This window comes from Lissotriton vulgaris, chromosome 9 (assembly GCF_964263255.1).
Source record: "Lissotriton vulgaris chromosome 9, aLisVul1.2, whole genome shotgun sequence".
Taxonomy (NCBI): Eukaryota; Metazoa; Chordata; class Amphibia; order Caudata; family Salamandridae; genus Lissotriton; species Lissotriton vulgaris.
This window is the reverse complement of record NC_141697.1, coordinates 1,189,068,424-1,189,087,125: the sequence shown is the minus strand read 5'-3', so window position 1 is coordinate 1,189,087,125 and position 18,702 is coordinate 1,189,068,424. Positions and strand designations below refer to the sequence as shown.

The window sequence follows — 18,702 nt, the reverse complement described above, 5'->3', positions numbered from 1 at the left end:
CGGATATTTGAAGATGCTTCCTGAGGGCGTATAGTTTCTACCCGTGCACACTGAACCGACACTTGGGATGTCTGTATGAATGTGTCTGTGCGTCTATCTGGAGATATAGAGGGAGTGCATGTTATTGAATGTATGTGTGTTAGGAAGCATATCAGAGACCTAATGAGAGGTCCTCGCAGCATGTTAATGGCAGTGACTCATGTGTGTCTGTACACAGCACGTGAAATGGGAAAATAGAAGTGCAGCTCCTCTGTACCAGAGCAGCTGCTTGTTTCTGAGGAGTGCCGGTACTCTCCAATTAAAAGTATTATGTTTTTCTTGAGAAGTGCCGGTGCTCTCCAATTTTTCTTGAGAAGTGCCGGTACTCTCCAATTAAAAGTATTATGTTTTTCTTGAGAAGTGCCGGTACTCTCCAATTAAAAGTATTATGTTTTTCTTGAGAAGTGCCGGTACTCTCCAATTAAAAGTATTATGTTTTACTTGAGAAGTGCAGGTACTCTCCATTTAAAGGTATTATGTTTTTCTTGAGAAGTGCCGGTACTCTCCAATTAAAAGTATTATGTTTTTCTTGAGAAGTGCCGGTACTCTCCAATTAAAAGTATTATGTTTTTCTTGAGAAGTGCCGGTACTCTCCAATTAAAAGTATTATGTTTTTCTTGAGAAGTGCCGGTACTCTCCAATTAAAAGTATTATGTTTTTCTTGAGAATTGCAGGTATTCTCCAATTAAAAGTATTATGTTTTACTTGAGAAGTGCAGGTACTCTCCATTTAAAGGTGTTATGTTTTTCTTGAGAAGTGCCGGTACTCTCCAAATTAAAGGTATTATGTTTTTTCTTTGAGAAGTGCATGTACTCTCCCTCTCAAAATAAAAAAAAAAGTGCAGGTACTCAGAACCCTACGGTACCGGCTCATTTAAAGCACTGCCTATACATGTGTGTAGTTGGGCATAAGGGGGTGTCAATCTGCACGGATATGTTTCAGGGCCAGAAAAAATCGACAGTGGTTCACATTAATAACTGACGGGTGCAAATACGCTGGGTGCAAGATATTGTGCAGCACTGTTCGTCTTCAGTGCCTCGATCCCGAATGCTGCCGGGCCTGCCTGGAACAGGGACGTAATGAACTGATTCTTCACTGGTTTGAGGTGAGATCTTTAAGTATCTTCCGCAGTCCGCGTACAGATGGAGTGAAAACAAAGTGGAGGGCCTTCCCCATCTGTGTACCCAGAATCTGGAACAATGTCTCTGTGTCCACCAGGACCGCCCAAAGGCTGCTCCAATTCAGGGAAGAGTTAAACAATCACCTCTTTAAAGAACACAACATCACAGTCCATAAACCAGCTACCTCTCCTGTCACTGACTGCATGCTTGTCTTTGACCCTGTAGATTCCTCCATTGCCTTTTGGCTAGGTTCACACTATAGAAGTACCCCTTGATACATGCGTACATTCACAAAGCTCTGATGGGCCTGAAGGGGAATCCCTAACCCTTTGCAGTACGCTGACGTGTTAGTCTGTTATCCCAGTCCTTAAATGGGCCAGTGACTCCTGCGGATTCCAGTCACGGTGCTACAATGTTTGAAGACACGGGCACATGGCAATCCAACAAACAAGTGCTTTGAATCATTCCTAATGGCCTGTCGTGTTGCGAGTCTGTGTGAGTGCTTTGAGTGTACCTTCAGATTTTGTTTGTGTGAGGGAGAGAGAGAGAAAGAGAGAAAGAACAGGGCAATGGCCCATGGCTTGGGCAGTCATTCTGAGGCCAGCCTCAGCAAAGCAGGCTTTCAAGAACCTCAATGGCGTGAGCTTCCACTGTGCTGTCTACAGTTCTTGACGGTAAAGTTGGTGTTAATGATGAACCTAATTTGTTTGCTCAAGTAGAGCTGAGGTGTGACTGAGTCCTGCTTCACAACTAGGTGATGAAAGAATACTTGAACAGATCTCAGCTACTGGCAATCACTCAGGGCCTCATTCCATGCCATTGTTTTACACCCACTCTGCCACTCCACACATTTAATTGCTTCCAAGCATAATTTTGGCTCAATTTAAAAGTTGCATGTATGCTTTACAATACTCAAATAGAACATATTACACATTTATTTTGCCTAATTGCAGCAGGACAATATATTTCCTAGGAGGGGTCATCAGACCAGCATTAATTGGGATGGAGGAGACGAGAGAATAAGCATGCATTACACAAAATAAATGACTCCCCTTCTATGTGTTAAACTTCTGTAAACTTAAAGTACTGGACTTTCAATGTAATTTGTGTTTAATGTGATAGAATTCCTTGCAACATCCTTAAAATAGAGAAGAGTGTACTTTTTCTTAGCCAAGTTATTAATATTGTTGTTTTATGTATTGCATGGTGACACTATGCTGCCAACACTGTTGTTAAGCATTCTTGGCCTTTCTTTCCTCTGGGGAGCAGCAAAACCCGGACTGGGGTCGAGTAAATGTGAAACATCAGCTTCTGAGGGTGATCGAGCGAGTGTTCCAGTATCACATGATCCTGACTGGTGAGTATTATTGAGTGATGTCCATCCGCATTCTATCTTCAGGCAACTAAGCTCCGCGTCCCTCTTTCTGGCCCACACCCCCCGCTTCCAAAAAAGCTGGCGCTGCAGACGCGTCTTCTCCCACCTGGCCGCCAAACACTGGAACGAACTCCCTCTGCAACTCTGATCAGCACACACCCTCCAGGAGTTCAGAAAGAAACTGAAAACCTGGCTGTTCACCAGATAGCCCGCAGCAGGCACCCTCTCCCATCCTAACCCCTCCAGCACCTGGATACCCTTGCAGGTGATAAGTAGCACTTTACAAACCCTATCGTATTGTATTGTAAGCAGGGACAGGGAGCACAAGGGACAGTGGAGGTACTTATGGACAATGGGAGTGACGTTTACCTGTGTTGGGTGAGCTTACGGAGAGGGGTGCTAATATATTTATAGCCCACATGCTGCAGACAGTAACTGCTGTTAATTAATCACCCTCTCCCCATATTATGCACCTCTGTCTTTCCTGAGGCTCATATTTGTCGACCGAACCCCTAACAGTGTTTAAATACCTCAGCATAGGTCGTTAACTAGTCTTCAAATCCTGCCCAGTGGGCAGTATTGCATAAATATGCACGGGTTTAAGCACACTAGAGGTTTCACAACATGCATGAGGTAGCATACATTTAGGAGCTATGTATGCGTTGCCATGCACGCATGCACATGTCCTCATAACTTGAATGCCTTTAGAAATGTTCAGGCTCAACTACGCACATGCTTTGTATGTACTCATGACTATAGACATATATAAGGTCAGGGGTGCTCAGGTCTGCATAATATAAGTAATGTTGAGAAATGTGGGTCTTCACAGGGCAGGAACGTTGATGCTCCACCCAGGGGTAGCAGTGAAGTTGTCGCAGAGCCTGCAGCTTGCGTGACACTCGGGATTTCATGCAGGACTTTAGAGACCCATGTGTTTGCAAGACCAGCTCCATGGCTTGATTTAGCAATCTATGCCAGAGCAGCCCAGCAATATCTATATGCAGAGCTTTTTGTTGGAGAAGTAGCAACTCCCACTTACAGGAAGAGGTCTTGCATTTATGGTAGGAGACTGTGGGGAGCAGAGAATGCAGGATGGAGGGCACCATTGTACATTAGATAGACATGTTCCTGATTCTATGGAAGGGCCTCAGATGATTCTAGCAGGTGGACGAACCTGTGCAAGGTTTTAGGGTTTAACATGAGAGTCATCCGAGAGGCCTCACTTGGTCTACTGTGTCTAGCTTGGAAACTCTCATCTTCCGTCACATAAGGAGCATGGTTGGCATTCAAGACCTGTTGAGATTGTGTGCAGAATCAAAAATCATAGACTGTCAAGGACTGAAAAAAGAATGATCCAGAGGACAGGAGGATGGGAGCTATGTCTGACTGGTATTAAAGGGGCCACTCAGCGAAAGACACCACAGTACAACCTCAAAACCCAAACAGACATCACCCAAAAAAACAACATTCTGGAATGCCTATTGTTGGTGATTGTTAGTGGTGCAAGCTCGGTTAAGAGAACTGTTAGCATTTCGCTACATCAAATGTAGATAAAAACAAGCATTGACAGCCTTTTGACTTTGTCAAAGTTTTTTTTATAGTTTGTCATAATTTGTGCAACATTTTAATGTTGAGGAAAGTGCTAGGCCTGCATCAGCCTAACAAACTTTGGCTAAAAGCAAAAAATATTTTGGTGTGCAAAAATACACACATTGCAAAGTATTTCCCTCACCCTGAAGGGAACTTTGTGCATGCATGTGGTCCTTGTAAAAAGATAGCTTGCACTCATCGTGAAGTTAGCCAATGCCTGCACTGGGCTAGCCCACTGCCCCATGCAGTAAGCTGTAAAGGACGTAAAAAAACTGAAATGAGACAATTACAGACTAATGGTTGAAGCAAGATGTCTGAAAGCCCCTAAAAAGTAAGTATATTATGCATATAATTCTAGTGCCAGGTCTAAAAACAGCTCTCTTTTCCAAGCCCTGTGTCGCTAACAATCGCCAAAAATTGGCAATTTAGAATGTTTGTTTATTTGATGATGTCAACTGACCTTTTGGGATCTATTATGACATCGTACACTGGATGGCTGGTTTAATGCATTTGGAGGGGCAACATGAGAGGTGGCAGTAAGGCAAGAGACCAAGACTAACGAGACGTTTAAGGATACTCAGAAGTAACATACTAAATATCTGCTTCCCCAAAAGAGCAGTAATTACAAGGAAGTGCCGAACCGGAGATCATTCAGCATGCCGATAGCAATAGATTGCACTGCATTGGACTACAGTATTGCAGCTGAAAGACAATAGAAAGGTTATAGACACCTAGAAACCAGGGCCAGATATATGAAGCCTTTGCGTTGTCCTTGCTTTGTAATACTTACAAAGGCACGCAAGGGGCGATTTGTGCCACCTTGTGTGACTTTCTAAGGAAGTGTATCGCTACGCTGCTGCTTGGGCTGTGTTATTATATAACATTTCAACTTGAGAGGCGATCCACCGGTGGTGCATGGGAGTTCCGATGCATCCAACCATGGATTTGGCCGTAATCCCAGATGTATAGGCTTGGAAGCCTGAGCATGCGTCAAAATGCTACGGCCGCCCCAGTGAGGCGTAACAAGGAGAAATATATTTATTTCTGCTTATTTCCTCTTTCCACGTGTGCTACAAACTGCAAGGGTACCTGCACAGGCAATAGGCAGCACACAGTGCACCAGCACAAGGTATATAAAACTTTATAAATACATAAATAAATAAATAAATGACCAGAAATGTTCCATATCTTTGTAAATATGCAGCCTTTCTGCTTTTTCCCTTTCACGCAACGCAGCAAGTTTGCTTAATAAATATGCCCCAGGAGCTAAAGTCCCCTTGGGCTCACCTTCCCTCGGCATCTGCTTCAAATTCAGTACAAAATGTGAAGACGTTTGAAGGAAACGCAAACATGAGGAGAACTAATGTTTGAATTTAGAGCTTTGCACGTGAGCAGAGCCCCCGACGTGCACGCGGGGTGGGCTCTGGCTGACTGTGTTAGAGGCACTGCTATTTACGGGTGGGGTGAATGGCAGCTTGCATCATTAGCACGTGCACTGTAACCCCACGCTGCACGCGGCAGGGCCCGGGATGACAATAAACGTCAGCCTCCTGCGTTGCTGGGATGCGCGGGGTGCCCTCGTTATCCTTGGCGCGCGACTGCTTGTCACCTGGCTCTCGCGCCGCGTCTGACCTCTCGCCCTCTCTTGCAGATTACTTGAATAACCTCTGCCCGGACTCTGCCGAATATGAAGACACACAAGGTACGCGGGTGATGACAGCACGTTGTGCTGACTGCTGGGCTTTGAGATTGTGCTGATGTGGTACACAGAGGCTCGTGGCCTTGTTTTTGGAACGTGAGCATCTGTAGGCCTCTTCTCATGACCATTTTTTGCGCCCTGATGTCGAGAACCATTTAAATGTACCATGTAAGTGAGATTCCAAAGTAAGTATACGACTGTGTAAATGTGTCAGGTAAGTTAGTAGGGTACACAACGTAGGGCCAGGATTATATGTGGGTGAGGTAAAAAGGGTGTGCAACGTAGGTCTAGACTATGTGCATGTACCAGGGAAGGTGGGTGTGTAACACAGGTCTAGCATTATATTCGTGAAATGTTTCAGGTAAGTAAGGTTTCCAAAGTACGTCTAGGACTATGCAGATGTGTCAGGTAAGTAGAGTACAGAACACAGGGCCAGGATTATATATATATATATATGGCAGGTAAGAAGGGTGTGCAACGTAAATCCATGCTATATACATGAACCAGGTAAGTAGGGTTGTGCAACATAGGTCTAGCAATATGAGTGAAATGTGTCAAGTAAGTAGGGTGTGCTATGTAGATCCAAGACGATGTAAGTGTACCAGTAAGTAGGATGTCCAACATAAGACCAAGACTATATAGTTGAACCAAGTAAGCAGGGTATGAAATGTAGTTCCAGGACTTTATAAATTTACCAGATATCCCTGGTGTCCAATCCTGGTCCGGGACTATATAAGTATAGCAGGTAAGTCAGGTGTCCAACATAAGTACATCACTATGTAATTGAGTCTGGTAGGTAGAGTATACAGTGTAGGACCGGGACCATATAAGTGTAGCAGGTAAGTAGGGTATGCAACATAGGTCTAGGATTACACGTGTACCAGCTAACTAATGGGTGCAGCGTCGGTCCAGATTATATACATGTACCTGGTAAGAAGGGCGGACTATGTAGATCCAGGACCATATAAGTGTAACAAGTAAGTAGGGTGTCCAACATAAGAGCAGGACTATATACTTGAAGCAGGTAAGCAGGGTGTGAAATGTAATTCCAGGACTTTATAAATTTACCAGATATCTAGGGTGGCCAATGTAAGTCTGGGACTATATAAGTGTGCCAGGTAAATCGGGTGTCCAACGTCAGTCCATTACTATATACGTGACTAAGGTAGATAGAGTGTACAGTGTAGGTCCATGACTATATAAGCATAGTAGATAAGTCGAGTATACAACATAGGTCTAGAACTAATGGCCAGGTGTAGGTAATCCAGATTTACCGATTCTAAAATACCGAATTTTACCAATTTGGTATTTTAGAATCGGTAAATGGGATGTAGGTATTCATTCGGTAAGTATTACTGAATCGGTAAGATTTGGTAAATACCGATTCGGTAATTCCCATTCATTCCTATGGGCCTGGCCCATAGGAATGAATAGGAATTACTGAATCGGTAAATATCGATTCTGTAAAAGGGGGAACACATTAAAGGGTGGCAGGGTGTCACTTTGACACCCTGTTGCACCCCTGAATAGTGTATGGGTGCACAAGTGGCACACATACATGCCCTAAGGGCATGTATGTCTGCCACATGGCACTGTAATAATTTGCACAAAATTGCTTCTTTGGGGGTTTTCGATATTCACCACCAACTTGTAGTTGATGGTAAATAATAAATCCTGAAATGGGAAAAGCACTCATTTGAGTGCTTCCTACATTTAGGATTCGGTAATTTACCGAATCGGTATTTAAGAATTCAGTAATTTACCGATTCCTTAAATTACTGATTCGGTAATCCTTAAATTAGTCCCCTACATCTGAAAAGCCTAATACTGGTCGGTAACGGCCTAAATTCGGTAATTTCGGCCGTTACCGACCGGTATTAGGCTACCTACATCTGGCCCTAAATGTTTACCAGATAACTAGGGTGTGCAATGTTGGTCTAGACTATAAACGTGTACCAGGTAAGTAGGGTGTGCAATGTAGAACCAGGACTATAATAGTGTACTGGGTAAGTAGGGTGTCCAACGCAAGTCTCAAACTATGTAAGCATGTCAGGTAAGCAGGGTGAACAATGTCGGTTCAGGACTATATAAGTGTAGCAGATAAATATGGTGTCCAGTATAAGTCCAGGACTATTTCAATGTGTCAGGTAAGTAAGTAATTAGTTGTGAGTGTCCCAGGTAAGTATGGTAACTATTATAAGAACAGGACTATATAAGTGTACAAGGGAAGCAGGGTGTGCAGAGTAGCTCCATGACTATATAAGTGTACCAGATAACTTGGATGGTCAAGCGTAGGTTCAGGACCATATAAATGTACCAGATAAGTAACCATATAAGTGTTCCCAGTAAGTAGGGTATGCAACACAGATCCAGGACTACATAAGTGTACCAGGTAAGTAGGGTGTGAAATGTAGGTCAACGACTATATTAGTATACTAGGTAAGTAGGGTGTCCAACGTAAGTCCAGAACTGTGGAAGTAGAGTGTACAACATAGGTTCAGGACTGTATAAGTGCACCAGGTCAGTAGAGTGTCAAATGTAAGTCCAGGACTATATAAATGTGTCAGGTAGGTAGGGTGTAAAACATGGATCCAGGACTATAAAAGTGTACAAGTTAAATAGAGTGTGCAATGAAGGTCCAGATCTATATGTGTATCAGGTAAATATGGTGTGCAAGCTGGATCCAAGACTATACAAGTGTACCTGGCAAGTACGCTGTGAAATGTAGATCCAGGATTATAAGTACTAGGTAAGAAGGGTGCTCAGTGTGGGTCTAGAACTATATATGTGTACCAGGTAACTAGGGAGTGCAACAAAGGTCCGCCACTGTTAAGTACAAAGCTCAGCTGTCATGTCTACCATTAACACACCCACTCTAATTACTGCCCATAAGTATTCAAACCATATACATTCTCCCATAGTATTCTTCGATGCATCCCCTACACATAACATTCCACTACCGACAAGTAATAGCATACCACCATAGAGGTGAGAAAAGTTTGTTTCCTGTGTTGGGAAGTTAAGTGGAAAATTTCCAACTTTGTGTCACTTGCAAATTGTTTTTTGACGTTGGGGCATCGGCAGGAATATCTGACTTTCTACAACCATTTATGTCAGCAAGATCCTTGTTTAACTCCCCAAAAATGAGTCTGCTGAAGTTGTACTTTACAGGAAATCAATATTAAACAAGGAAATGCATGCAACTTTAATGATTTGCATTTGCACAGCTTGTTTGTTGCATTTCTCTCAGATTAAAAAGAACTCAGAACCATTCTTTCAGATTAAAATTACAAGAATAAAATTAAAATAACAATATAAACATACAATTATATAAAGAATATAATTATATAAAAAATAAGAATAATATAAATATAAAAATAAAAATAAAAATAAGGAAGAATATCTATGTTCTATGTAGTTATTTCAAAAATGCACATCACCTTACATGCCAATAAAATTTTAAATGTATTTGGAATGTTAATTGGTCACTAAAAAGTAATGTTTGTTAATCAGAAATGTAACTGGTTGAAATTTTCCATCCGTACCATGGTGAATGCAAATTCGAAATTTAGGGATTTTACATTTCATCCAAAGATTGTACATTCTATAATTTGTGCATCTGAATCCATGTGATTCTGAATCCCAAGTGTTTCCATTATTTAAATATTTGGAGTGATTCTTACCCTTATGTGGGGAATTTAACCCCATCGCCGCGGGGCTAATTCCCCCGCAGCGCAGGGGGTTGGGGGGGCGGCGCGCGGCACAGCGGTGCTGATGATGAGCTCGGCTCGCCATGCAGCACGGTTGCCGTGTGCTGGTGACGAGCTGAGCTCGTCATGGCCACGCCCGCTCAATGGAACGCCCAGCACAGCGGGGTAATTATCCCCGCGTGGGCGTTCCGTGGAGGTCATGACGAGCTCAGCTCGTCATCAGCACACGGCCACCGTGCTGCATGACGAGCTGAGCTCGTCATCAGCACGCAAGAGGTTAAATGAAATGCATGAGGAGCTCTTCTGAGTGGGTTATTCACAAAGGTAACTTACACTTTTGAGTAATTTTCACATGTAATTTATTTTGAAACTTTTGAGTAACTTTACAAACTGATGGAGACATGTAAGTTACGCTTTTGGAATAAATTTAAACTCAGACTTTTTCAATAGCCAAAAAAGTAGTAAACATTCTCAGAGGTGTAAATTACTAAAATACTAAAAGGTTGAAGTTACCTTTGTGAATCAGGGCCAGAATGTCTGGGTTGGTACTTCTGAGACAAGCTCATGCAAACTTTATAACATCTCCTTGGCCACACAGGCTGATAAAACCATCAATGAAACCGGAGGAGCCTGTCCTTGTCCACATAGGCGTGGGTACGGGCAGTATGTAACCTGCATAGATGTTTCAGACCCAGTCTGCATCCGGTTAAGTTGATGTCTTTGCAGTTTCTGGACCCAGGGGTGTTGCTACTGTTATGTCTTACACACTGAGTCGTGTTATTAAGATAAACAGCTGACCATTTCTCACAGGACATAGAGCACTATATGGAAAAGAACCCCTTTATTCTCCACATCAAGGGTCTCTGAAACCTGTGGCTTGGTACCCCAGTGGGGTCAGCAGAGAAATTTCTTTAGGTTGCATTGTGGGTTGGAGGCCAATTTAATGTCATTTATTCCAACTTAGAAAAGATGAAAATAGAGATTGCTGATTCACATCAATGTTAAATATTTGTTGCTAAAGGAAAATGTGGTCATGCCAAAGAAACGTTTGAAGAGCCCAGTTGTGCATGGCCCGTGTGATTTTGTTTGGGTAGCTAACTTATCATGTATGTTGTTTTTCCTTTCCTAAATCAGCCGCCTTGGTCCTCATCTCCGAAGTTGCTGATCAAGCCAACGAAAACATGAGACAAGGGGTAAGTAAATGCTGCCACTTTCTCACTGGTGGTACCCTACAATCACTATGGATTCGAGAATACAACAACCTGTGCCCTCTCTTCAAAAATCAAAAAACCACAGGGACCTTTAGTCTTTACCATGTATTGTTTAATTTTGTTGTTTGGTTGTTGATCGCCTTTCTCACTTCAAAATGCTACAGACCTCTGTATAGAATATAGTGCTATGAAGGTCTATAGAGAATATTAGCATGAGTTACAGTATAGACCCCAGCAGTATCACACATTGCAGAGTAGAGAGTGTGGGTGGCTTGAACCATTGACCATTGGAGCTTTTGGAAGTAGAATGACGGTATGATGTGGTTGCTGGTTGCGCAATGCTGGTTATGGGTGTGTACAATGGGCAGAGATAGAGTCCTTTATCCTCCACAGAGTGTGAACTGCATGAAGAGGTATTGTTGGCAGAAGACAGTCTTTTCCTTTTTTGTTCCTTTCTGAAGGATCGGAGAATGGCTGCTAGACCAAGAAGGAATAGGACGACTTTTCAAAGTCTATGGGCAAAGGCGGAGAAGACTTCTTTGCATGTATTGGTTATTGCACCTTCCTAAAAGATGAAGGATTTTCTCAGCTGGGTACAAGGTCTTGTACACAATGCAGGAGGCTTTAAGTTGATCCGGCCTAGAGCTCAGGGGAGGCTATGAGCGATTGAAGTTCTCATTGCATGGACCAACTCCTATGTTGCGTGCAAACTTTACAAAGGCAAGGGACGATGTGTGTAGATGGCTGTTTAGCACATCGCCCCCTTCATATTGGAAAGAAGCAATGCTAGCACTGTTGTAAGGAAGGAACTAAAAGGCAGGCACAGCTTGATTCTACACAGTGATTGACAGTAAAACCAGACCAGATGGGATTTTTTGACTATCTCATGTTTTGGTATGTTACTGACCACTTTAATTGTACATAGCTGCTACAGGTGTAGAATTGTAGCACTCTAACTGCCCGAATGATTGCAGATGGTCCTGCATATTTGGATGTATCGTTAGAGTATGACCTATGTGGGAAGATTTGGAGTTGTGCGTGTGGTCGTTACGGGCGGTCTGGTCCCGTCTTGTGGTAAATATGACCCTGCTCGAGGGTAAGTGAGAGAGACTGGTGGTGTTTCTGCTTCATGGAGCTTTGCCTGGGGTTGTTGAGTTCATGAGCGGAAGATGTATCTTGTGAATGAGATCTGGGAGTCAATGCGGAAAACAAGTTGGGTACACTGGGAGTATTGTGGGCGTGTCGCCATGTAGTACGCCATTACTGAGACAGTGCAGAACAAAGAGGAGAGCATGATCCTTGATAGCAGTGTGGATAATGTAATCAGTATTTCAGAAGAGGTTCAAATTTGAGTTCTAGGAAACAATAGACAGTAGGAAATGTTTGCTGATGTGAATTCTCCAAGCAGTGTCTTCCTGCCATAATCCTCTTCTTTTAATTGTTTTCATTGCTCCATTTCAAGCTGCCGCATCCTCCTGGAATATAGCCGCTCATTAGAAAATATTGAAAATTTAATTAATTAATTAAAAGAGACAATCCACTGTTGAAGCCATTTTCTGTTTGCACAAGAGTCTTTTGAAAGCAGCAGTTTTCTCAGGAGTGCAGTCAGGATTTAGGTCTCCAGATACTCTGCATCTGTTCTTAGGAGCTCGGATCTTAAAGTGCCAACCAGTGACACTTTCACATAATCAATAATTAACAGAAATAGTACACTGCAGAGTTGAGTCTTGCTAGAATGTGATGCTTCCAGCTTCCCCACAGAACAATCCCCATATTCAATTTCATGGGGAGGTTGTTAGAGATCTTATAGGGAAAATCTTAAATAACAATTTTATTTAGCCAGCCCTGCACTATCCACTAGTACCAATATTAGTATAATGCTAGGATGTCCCTTTGTTTGATGGGGGGTCTTCTTGAAATCGATTTGACATCACTCACTATATGTCCCCTTTAAATCCTATTTGGAATGCGCAATGAGCGCGTCCATGTGAGGGCCTGATTGGTTCAGCTGAACATAACAATGCAAAAGTCTTACACAAACTAATTTACTTTGGGAGGGGAGGAGGATTTGTCAAAGGCAATATTAGAAAATGATGCTCTTGCATTTTAGTGCAAACTGAAGTAAATCTGTGTTGCTGAATAGCATTTTTGGATGTAATCTGCTTAATGTGTATTGTGTTCTTAATTAAAAAATCTAGAGCGTTCTGGAGCATTACGAGTTGGGTTTTATTAATATCGAAGTCTATTAAAAAGCTGCGGTGGCAGAGTAATAATGTTTCAAAATGTGCCACAAAAATTGCCTTTGTTCTCAAAACTCGGCTAATATAGCTCTTTCGATGCAGCGGATTTTGCCAGACTTGACGCTTCATTTGGCCTTACTTTGCCATATATCTAACGCGTCCCTTTATATAGTACTGGGTAGGACATGACTCTTAGCATACCAGATCCACTGTTTGTAGTGTTCAGGCATTAAAAAGAGGCAATGGTGATGGAAAGTCCTGCCCCTTCTACCCCCCAAGTCCCAAAAATTGCTAATCCAAGGTCTCATAATATAGAGACTGGATTACAGCAATGTGATTTATCTGGGCGCTCCTGAAGCAACCCTCAATAAACTTCAGAGAATCCAGAACACTGCTGCCCGGATTATCACAAACACCCCGGCCAGATCCTCTGCTAAACCTGCTCTCAAACTTCTTCATTGGCTCCCCATAAGGGAGCGAGTCAAATTCAAGGCTTTATGCCTCGTCTACAAAACATTGCATAACCAAGGCCCCCCGGTCCTTAGCAACTTTATCACCCCTTATAAAACCACTAGATCCCTTCGCTCAAACGCAGAAAACCTCATCAACACCCCAAGATTCAGGAAAGCCCGATCAGGAGGAAGACGCTTTTCGGTACAAGCTGCTCGCCTGTGGAATTCACTCCCTCGTGACCTGCGTCTTGAACCACAATATCTGCGCTTTAGGAAGCAGCTTAAGACGCACCTCTTCCCCTAGTTTTATATATGCCCCCCCTCTTTCTGAATCCGTATCCCTCCTTTCTCCATGCTCTCTGCTCCTGGTTCCTCAGGTCTGTAGTATTAGGGTTCTTAGCGCTGGGATACCTCCGGGTGACTACGCGCTTTATAAAAATAAATAATAATAATAATATTAATAATAATAATAATAATAATAATAATAATAATAATAATAATGGAGGATCCGCTTAGAGCTGTTAGGAGTTTCATGCCCTAGGGATCTGGAGTCCCAAGATTCTCCCGGACATATGTCCTACATTCATCAAGCTGCACCACTCCGACAAAGGGGGAGGTGCCTCTTGACCATGATATACAATCATTCACGACAATCTAAAGTCTAAGCCACAATAATAGTTTTCCATTCTGAAGCATGGGTTAATAGAGAGGTCAATAGAACTCTCCAGTGCCAGATCAAGCCACAAATGCTTAAGGCAATGGGGCTCATTGACAGACCCACAATGCATGTGAAATGTGTTTACATGCGACAGTAGATGAGAGAGATGAAGAAGAAGGCTAGACTGTGCTGACCAATAGTAAAGATGAGCGCAAAAGAACAAGGCCAGGCTGAGCTAGCCAACAGTAGACAGAGCAATAGTAGAAGATGTTGCTAAACTGACCCAGTAGACAAGAAAAGCTGAACAAGGCCACGCTGAGCTAGCCCACAACAGACAAAAGAGGAAAATAAGGGCAAGCTGAGCTGGTCCACAGTCGGCAAGCAACCAGAAGAACAAGATAAGGCTGGACTCGCCAAAGTTAGAGGAGCAAGAAGATACAAAAGCCTAGACAGTGCTGGTTCTTAACAAACAAAACAGAAGAGTGGCAAAGCTAAGCAGCTGTGCCCCAGAAGAGACACAATAGTGGAAGAACTCGGCCTGTCTGAGCCAGCTAAGAGTAGACAAGAGAGCAGAAATATGAGCTTGAGTTGCAGAGCCCCAAAATAGGTAGGGCCAGGAGGGCAGGAGAACAAGCCCAAGAAGCCATGCAACAGATTTAATTCCATTTCAAGATGAGTCCTAATGGCCTGAGCTGCCGACTTTCGAACATGGGGAACCAGGTTCTAATCCCTGTCTCGGTTCAACACCCTGCGGGTCTGAGTAGATAACCTGATCTTCCTATACCTAAAAACAAAACAAGCATTGGAAATGTCACTAGGTCTGGCTTATGAATGAAATTGCCTCTTGTGTCACTGATAGATTTAAGGGTACACAGTCAAAATATTGAGTATGAAATATCGATGTACCAAAATATCGTGTCAGTAATTTCGAAGGTGCAGAATATCGATGACAAGAATATCGTTGGACAGAATATCGACCCTAAGGTAAGTAATATCGAAATACTTAATATCGATGTAAGTAATATCGAAGTTAGTAATATCGATAGCATATATATCGATGTTACTAATTTCGATTACACTAATATTGATATTTGTATTATTTCTTTTGTTTTTTATTATGTATGTGTTATATGTTTTACTTAAGTAATTAAAATAATTAATATTATATGTGTATTAAATTTAAATATTAATCAATTTATTTATAAGTAAATTATATGTTTTAGTACCGGAGCGGGTTGTGGGTTTATAGGGGAATAGGGTGGGAAGTAATTTAATTATGTTAAATTGATTATTAATTAGTAGGATTTAATAATAAATTGTAATTAATTGGTAATTATATTTAATTAATTGGAAAATAATTTTAATTAATTTATAAATATGTTCTGTAGTGGGTTATGGGTTTATAGGGAAATAGGGTGGGAAGTAATATAAATAGGTTAAATTAATTAATAATTAGTAGTTAATATTAATTAATTATAAATATTTGGTAATTAAATGTAATTAATTGGTAAATCATTTTAATTAATTGATTAATTGATAAATATGTTCTATAGCGGGTTGTGGGTTTATAGGGGAATAGGGTGGGTAGTAATTTAATTATGTTAAATTAAAAAATAATTAGTAGTTATTATTAAATAATTTTAAATAATTGGTAAATAAATTTAATTAATGGTTATTTCATTAAAAATAATTGATTAATTGATATATATGTTCTGTAGCGGGTTGTGGGTTGATAAGGGAATAGGGTGGGAAGTTATTTAATCATGTATAATTAATTATTAATTAGTTGGAATTATAAAATAATTTTAAATAATTGGTAAATAATTTCAAGTAATTCGTAATTAATTTTAATTGATTGGTAAATAATTTTAATTAATTCATAAATAGATAAATGTGTTATGTTGTGGGTAGTGGGTTTATAGGGGAATATGGTGGGAAGTAATGTAAATGTAATTAAGTAATAATTTTGTTTAAATGATTGATTTGTAAATAATATAATTGTTAAATAATAATTATTTGGTAATTAAATATTATAAAATTGAATTTTTAATATTTATTTTTGGTAAAATATATTTAGCTAATCATGTTTTTTATAATTATTTATAGGTATTGTATATGGTTTAAAATTTTTAAATAGTTTATATCATTTTTTAAATAAAAAGCTTTTATTTATAAGTATGTTATTTTAATCCCTACGCTATCCAACATTTTCCCTACTGTTGCATTCTCTGGAGTTGGAATAGTAATTGTTCCCCCTACGCTATCCAACACTTTCCCTACTGTTGTACTCTCTGGAGTGGGAATATTAATTTTTACCCCTACGCTATCCAACACTTTCCCTACTGTTGCACTCTCTGGAGTGGGAATAGTAATTGTTACCCCTACGCTATCCACTGCTATCCCTACTGTTGCACTCTCTGGTGTGGGAATAGTAATTGTTACCCCTACGCTATCCAACGCTTTCCCTACTGTTGCACTCTCTGGAGTGGGAATAGTAATTTTTACTCCTACGCTATCCAACGCTTTCCCTACCGATGCACTCTCTGGAGTGGGAATAGTAATTTTTACTCCTACGCTATCCAACGCTTTCCCTACTGTTGCACTCTCTGGAGTGGGAATAGTAAGTTGTATCCCTACGCTATCCAAAGCTTTCCCTACTGTTGCACTCTCTGGAGTGGGAATAGTAATTTTTACCCCTACGCTATCCAACGCTTTCCCTACTGTTGCACTCTCTGGGGTGGGAATAGTAATTTTTACTCCTACGCTATCCAACGCTTTCCCTACTGATGCACTCTGTGGAGTGGGAATAGTAATTTATACTCCTACGCTATCCAATGCTTTCCCTACTGTTGCACTCTCTGAAGTGGGAATAGTAATTTTTACCCCTATGCTATCCAACGCTTTCCCTACTGTTGCACTCTCTGGAGTGGGAATAGTAATTATTACTCCTACGCTATCCAACGCTTTCCCTACTGTTGCACTCTCTGGAGTGGGAATAGTAAGTTGTATCCCTACGCTATCCAAAGCTTTCCCTACTGTTGCACTCTCTGGAGTGGGAATAGTAATTTTTACCCCTACGCTATCCAACGCATTCCCTACTGTTGCACTCTCTGGAGTGAGAATAGTAATTTTTACTCCTACGCTATCCAACGCTTTCCCTACTGATGCACTCTGTGGAGTGGGAATAGTAATTTATACTCCTACGCTATCCAATGCTTTCCCTACTGTTGCACTCTCTGAAGTGGGAATAGTAATTTTACCCCTACGCTATCCAAAGCTTTCCCTACTGTTGCACTCTCTGGAGTGGGAATAGTAATTATTACTCCTACGCTATCCAACGCTTTCCCTACTGTTGCACTCTCTGGAGTGGGAATAGTAATTTTTACTCCTACGCTATCCAACACTTTCCCTACTGTTGCACTCTGAGGAGTGGGAATAGTAATTTATACTCCTACGCTATCCAATGCTTTCCCTACTGTTGCACTCTCTGGAGTGGGAATAGTAATTTTTACCCCTACGCTATCCAACATTTTATATAATTAATTGTAAAAATATTAAAAGTATATTTAATTTTTTATGTTTTGTAAATTTTATTTATGTTATTGTTTTATGTTTGTAAATATATTTGTAAAATAGAATATATTTTAATAATGTATAAGTTAGTTACATAATTATTGCAACATATTGTTCAGAACATATATATTATATATTTACAGTATATATTTAATTAATGTATTATTATTATATATGTATTATTTATTAATTTTAAACATTATTAGATACTTTTAACTATGTATATTAAATTTATTAGTGTTATTTACTTTATTTTACATTTATATTTTAAAAGAAAAAAAACGATATTTTTAACATCGATATTTTTAACATCTATATTATTTTTTCGATATTTTTGTACTTACCATGTTGTAGATAGGATGTAGATATTATTGCCCTCGATATTTGACTCGATATTACTGTAGGTCGATATTTTGGAGGGCGATATTTTGTCAGTGATCCAGATTTAAGCACTTAATAGTTCATCGTACATGTATTCTGTCACTCATCTTTGCATTTGCACATTTGGTCATCAATCCAATGACTGCTTGTTCTTGCATGCACCCTCTGAATCAATCCCAATAAAACACACTCAAATTCAACCACAAATGGAATGGTATACATTCATTATGTCTGCCCTCCTCCCATCTGTGCTGTTGCCAGAGAAAGTCAAATACCATAAATTGCTAGTTATTTGACACTTTCACAGCATTGCACTGCCATGTGCGTGCCCCTGAAAGTTCAAGTTCAGGCAATGAAGGTACGAATGTCAAGCTACTGGGGTACTTTATGACCCCATTAGTAGCATCAGCCTAGAAAGGTTTTTTAATCTGACAGGATAGTTAAGTTATTCAAGTTTTCACTATATCCCTAATCAGTTTAGACTCTTTCTTGCACTCATCTTAAGGAAATCGCAACAAACGATCTCCGCCAAAAAGACCCTTCGGGGGACCCATGGAGCATTCCTGCGCCGGCCCAACAGGGAGCAACAGCCCTATGATGAAGCATGACATCCCTCAGGATGTGTGAGGGCAACATGATACAGTCTTAATGAC

At 40.8% G+C, this 18,702-nt stretch overlaps 1 protein-coding gene across 1 annotated transcript in view; it reads left to right on the top strand.

Moving 5' to 3' along the window:
- Positions 1-18,702, top strand: part of FGD5 (FYVE, RhoGEF and PH domain containing 5) — a 473,217-nt gene that overhangs the window by 316,570 nt on the left and 137,945 nt on the right. Inside the window, exons 8-10 of the mRNA XM_086939254.1 lie at positions 2,430-2,517; positions 5,777-5,827; positions 10,669-10,727. Of these exons, the coding sequence (XP_086795380.1) occupies positions 2,430-2,517; positions 5,777-5,827; positions 10,669-10,727 (198 nt within the window). The remainder of the gene's footprint in view (positions 1-2,429; positions 2,518-5,776; positions 5,828-10,668; positions 10,728-18,702) is intronic.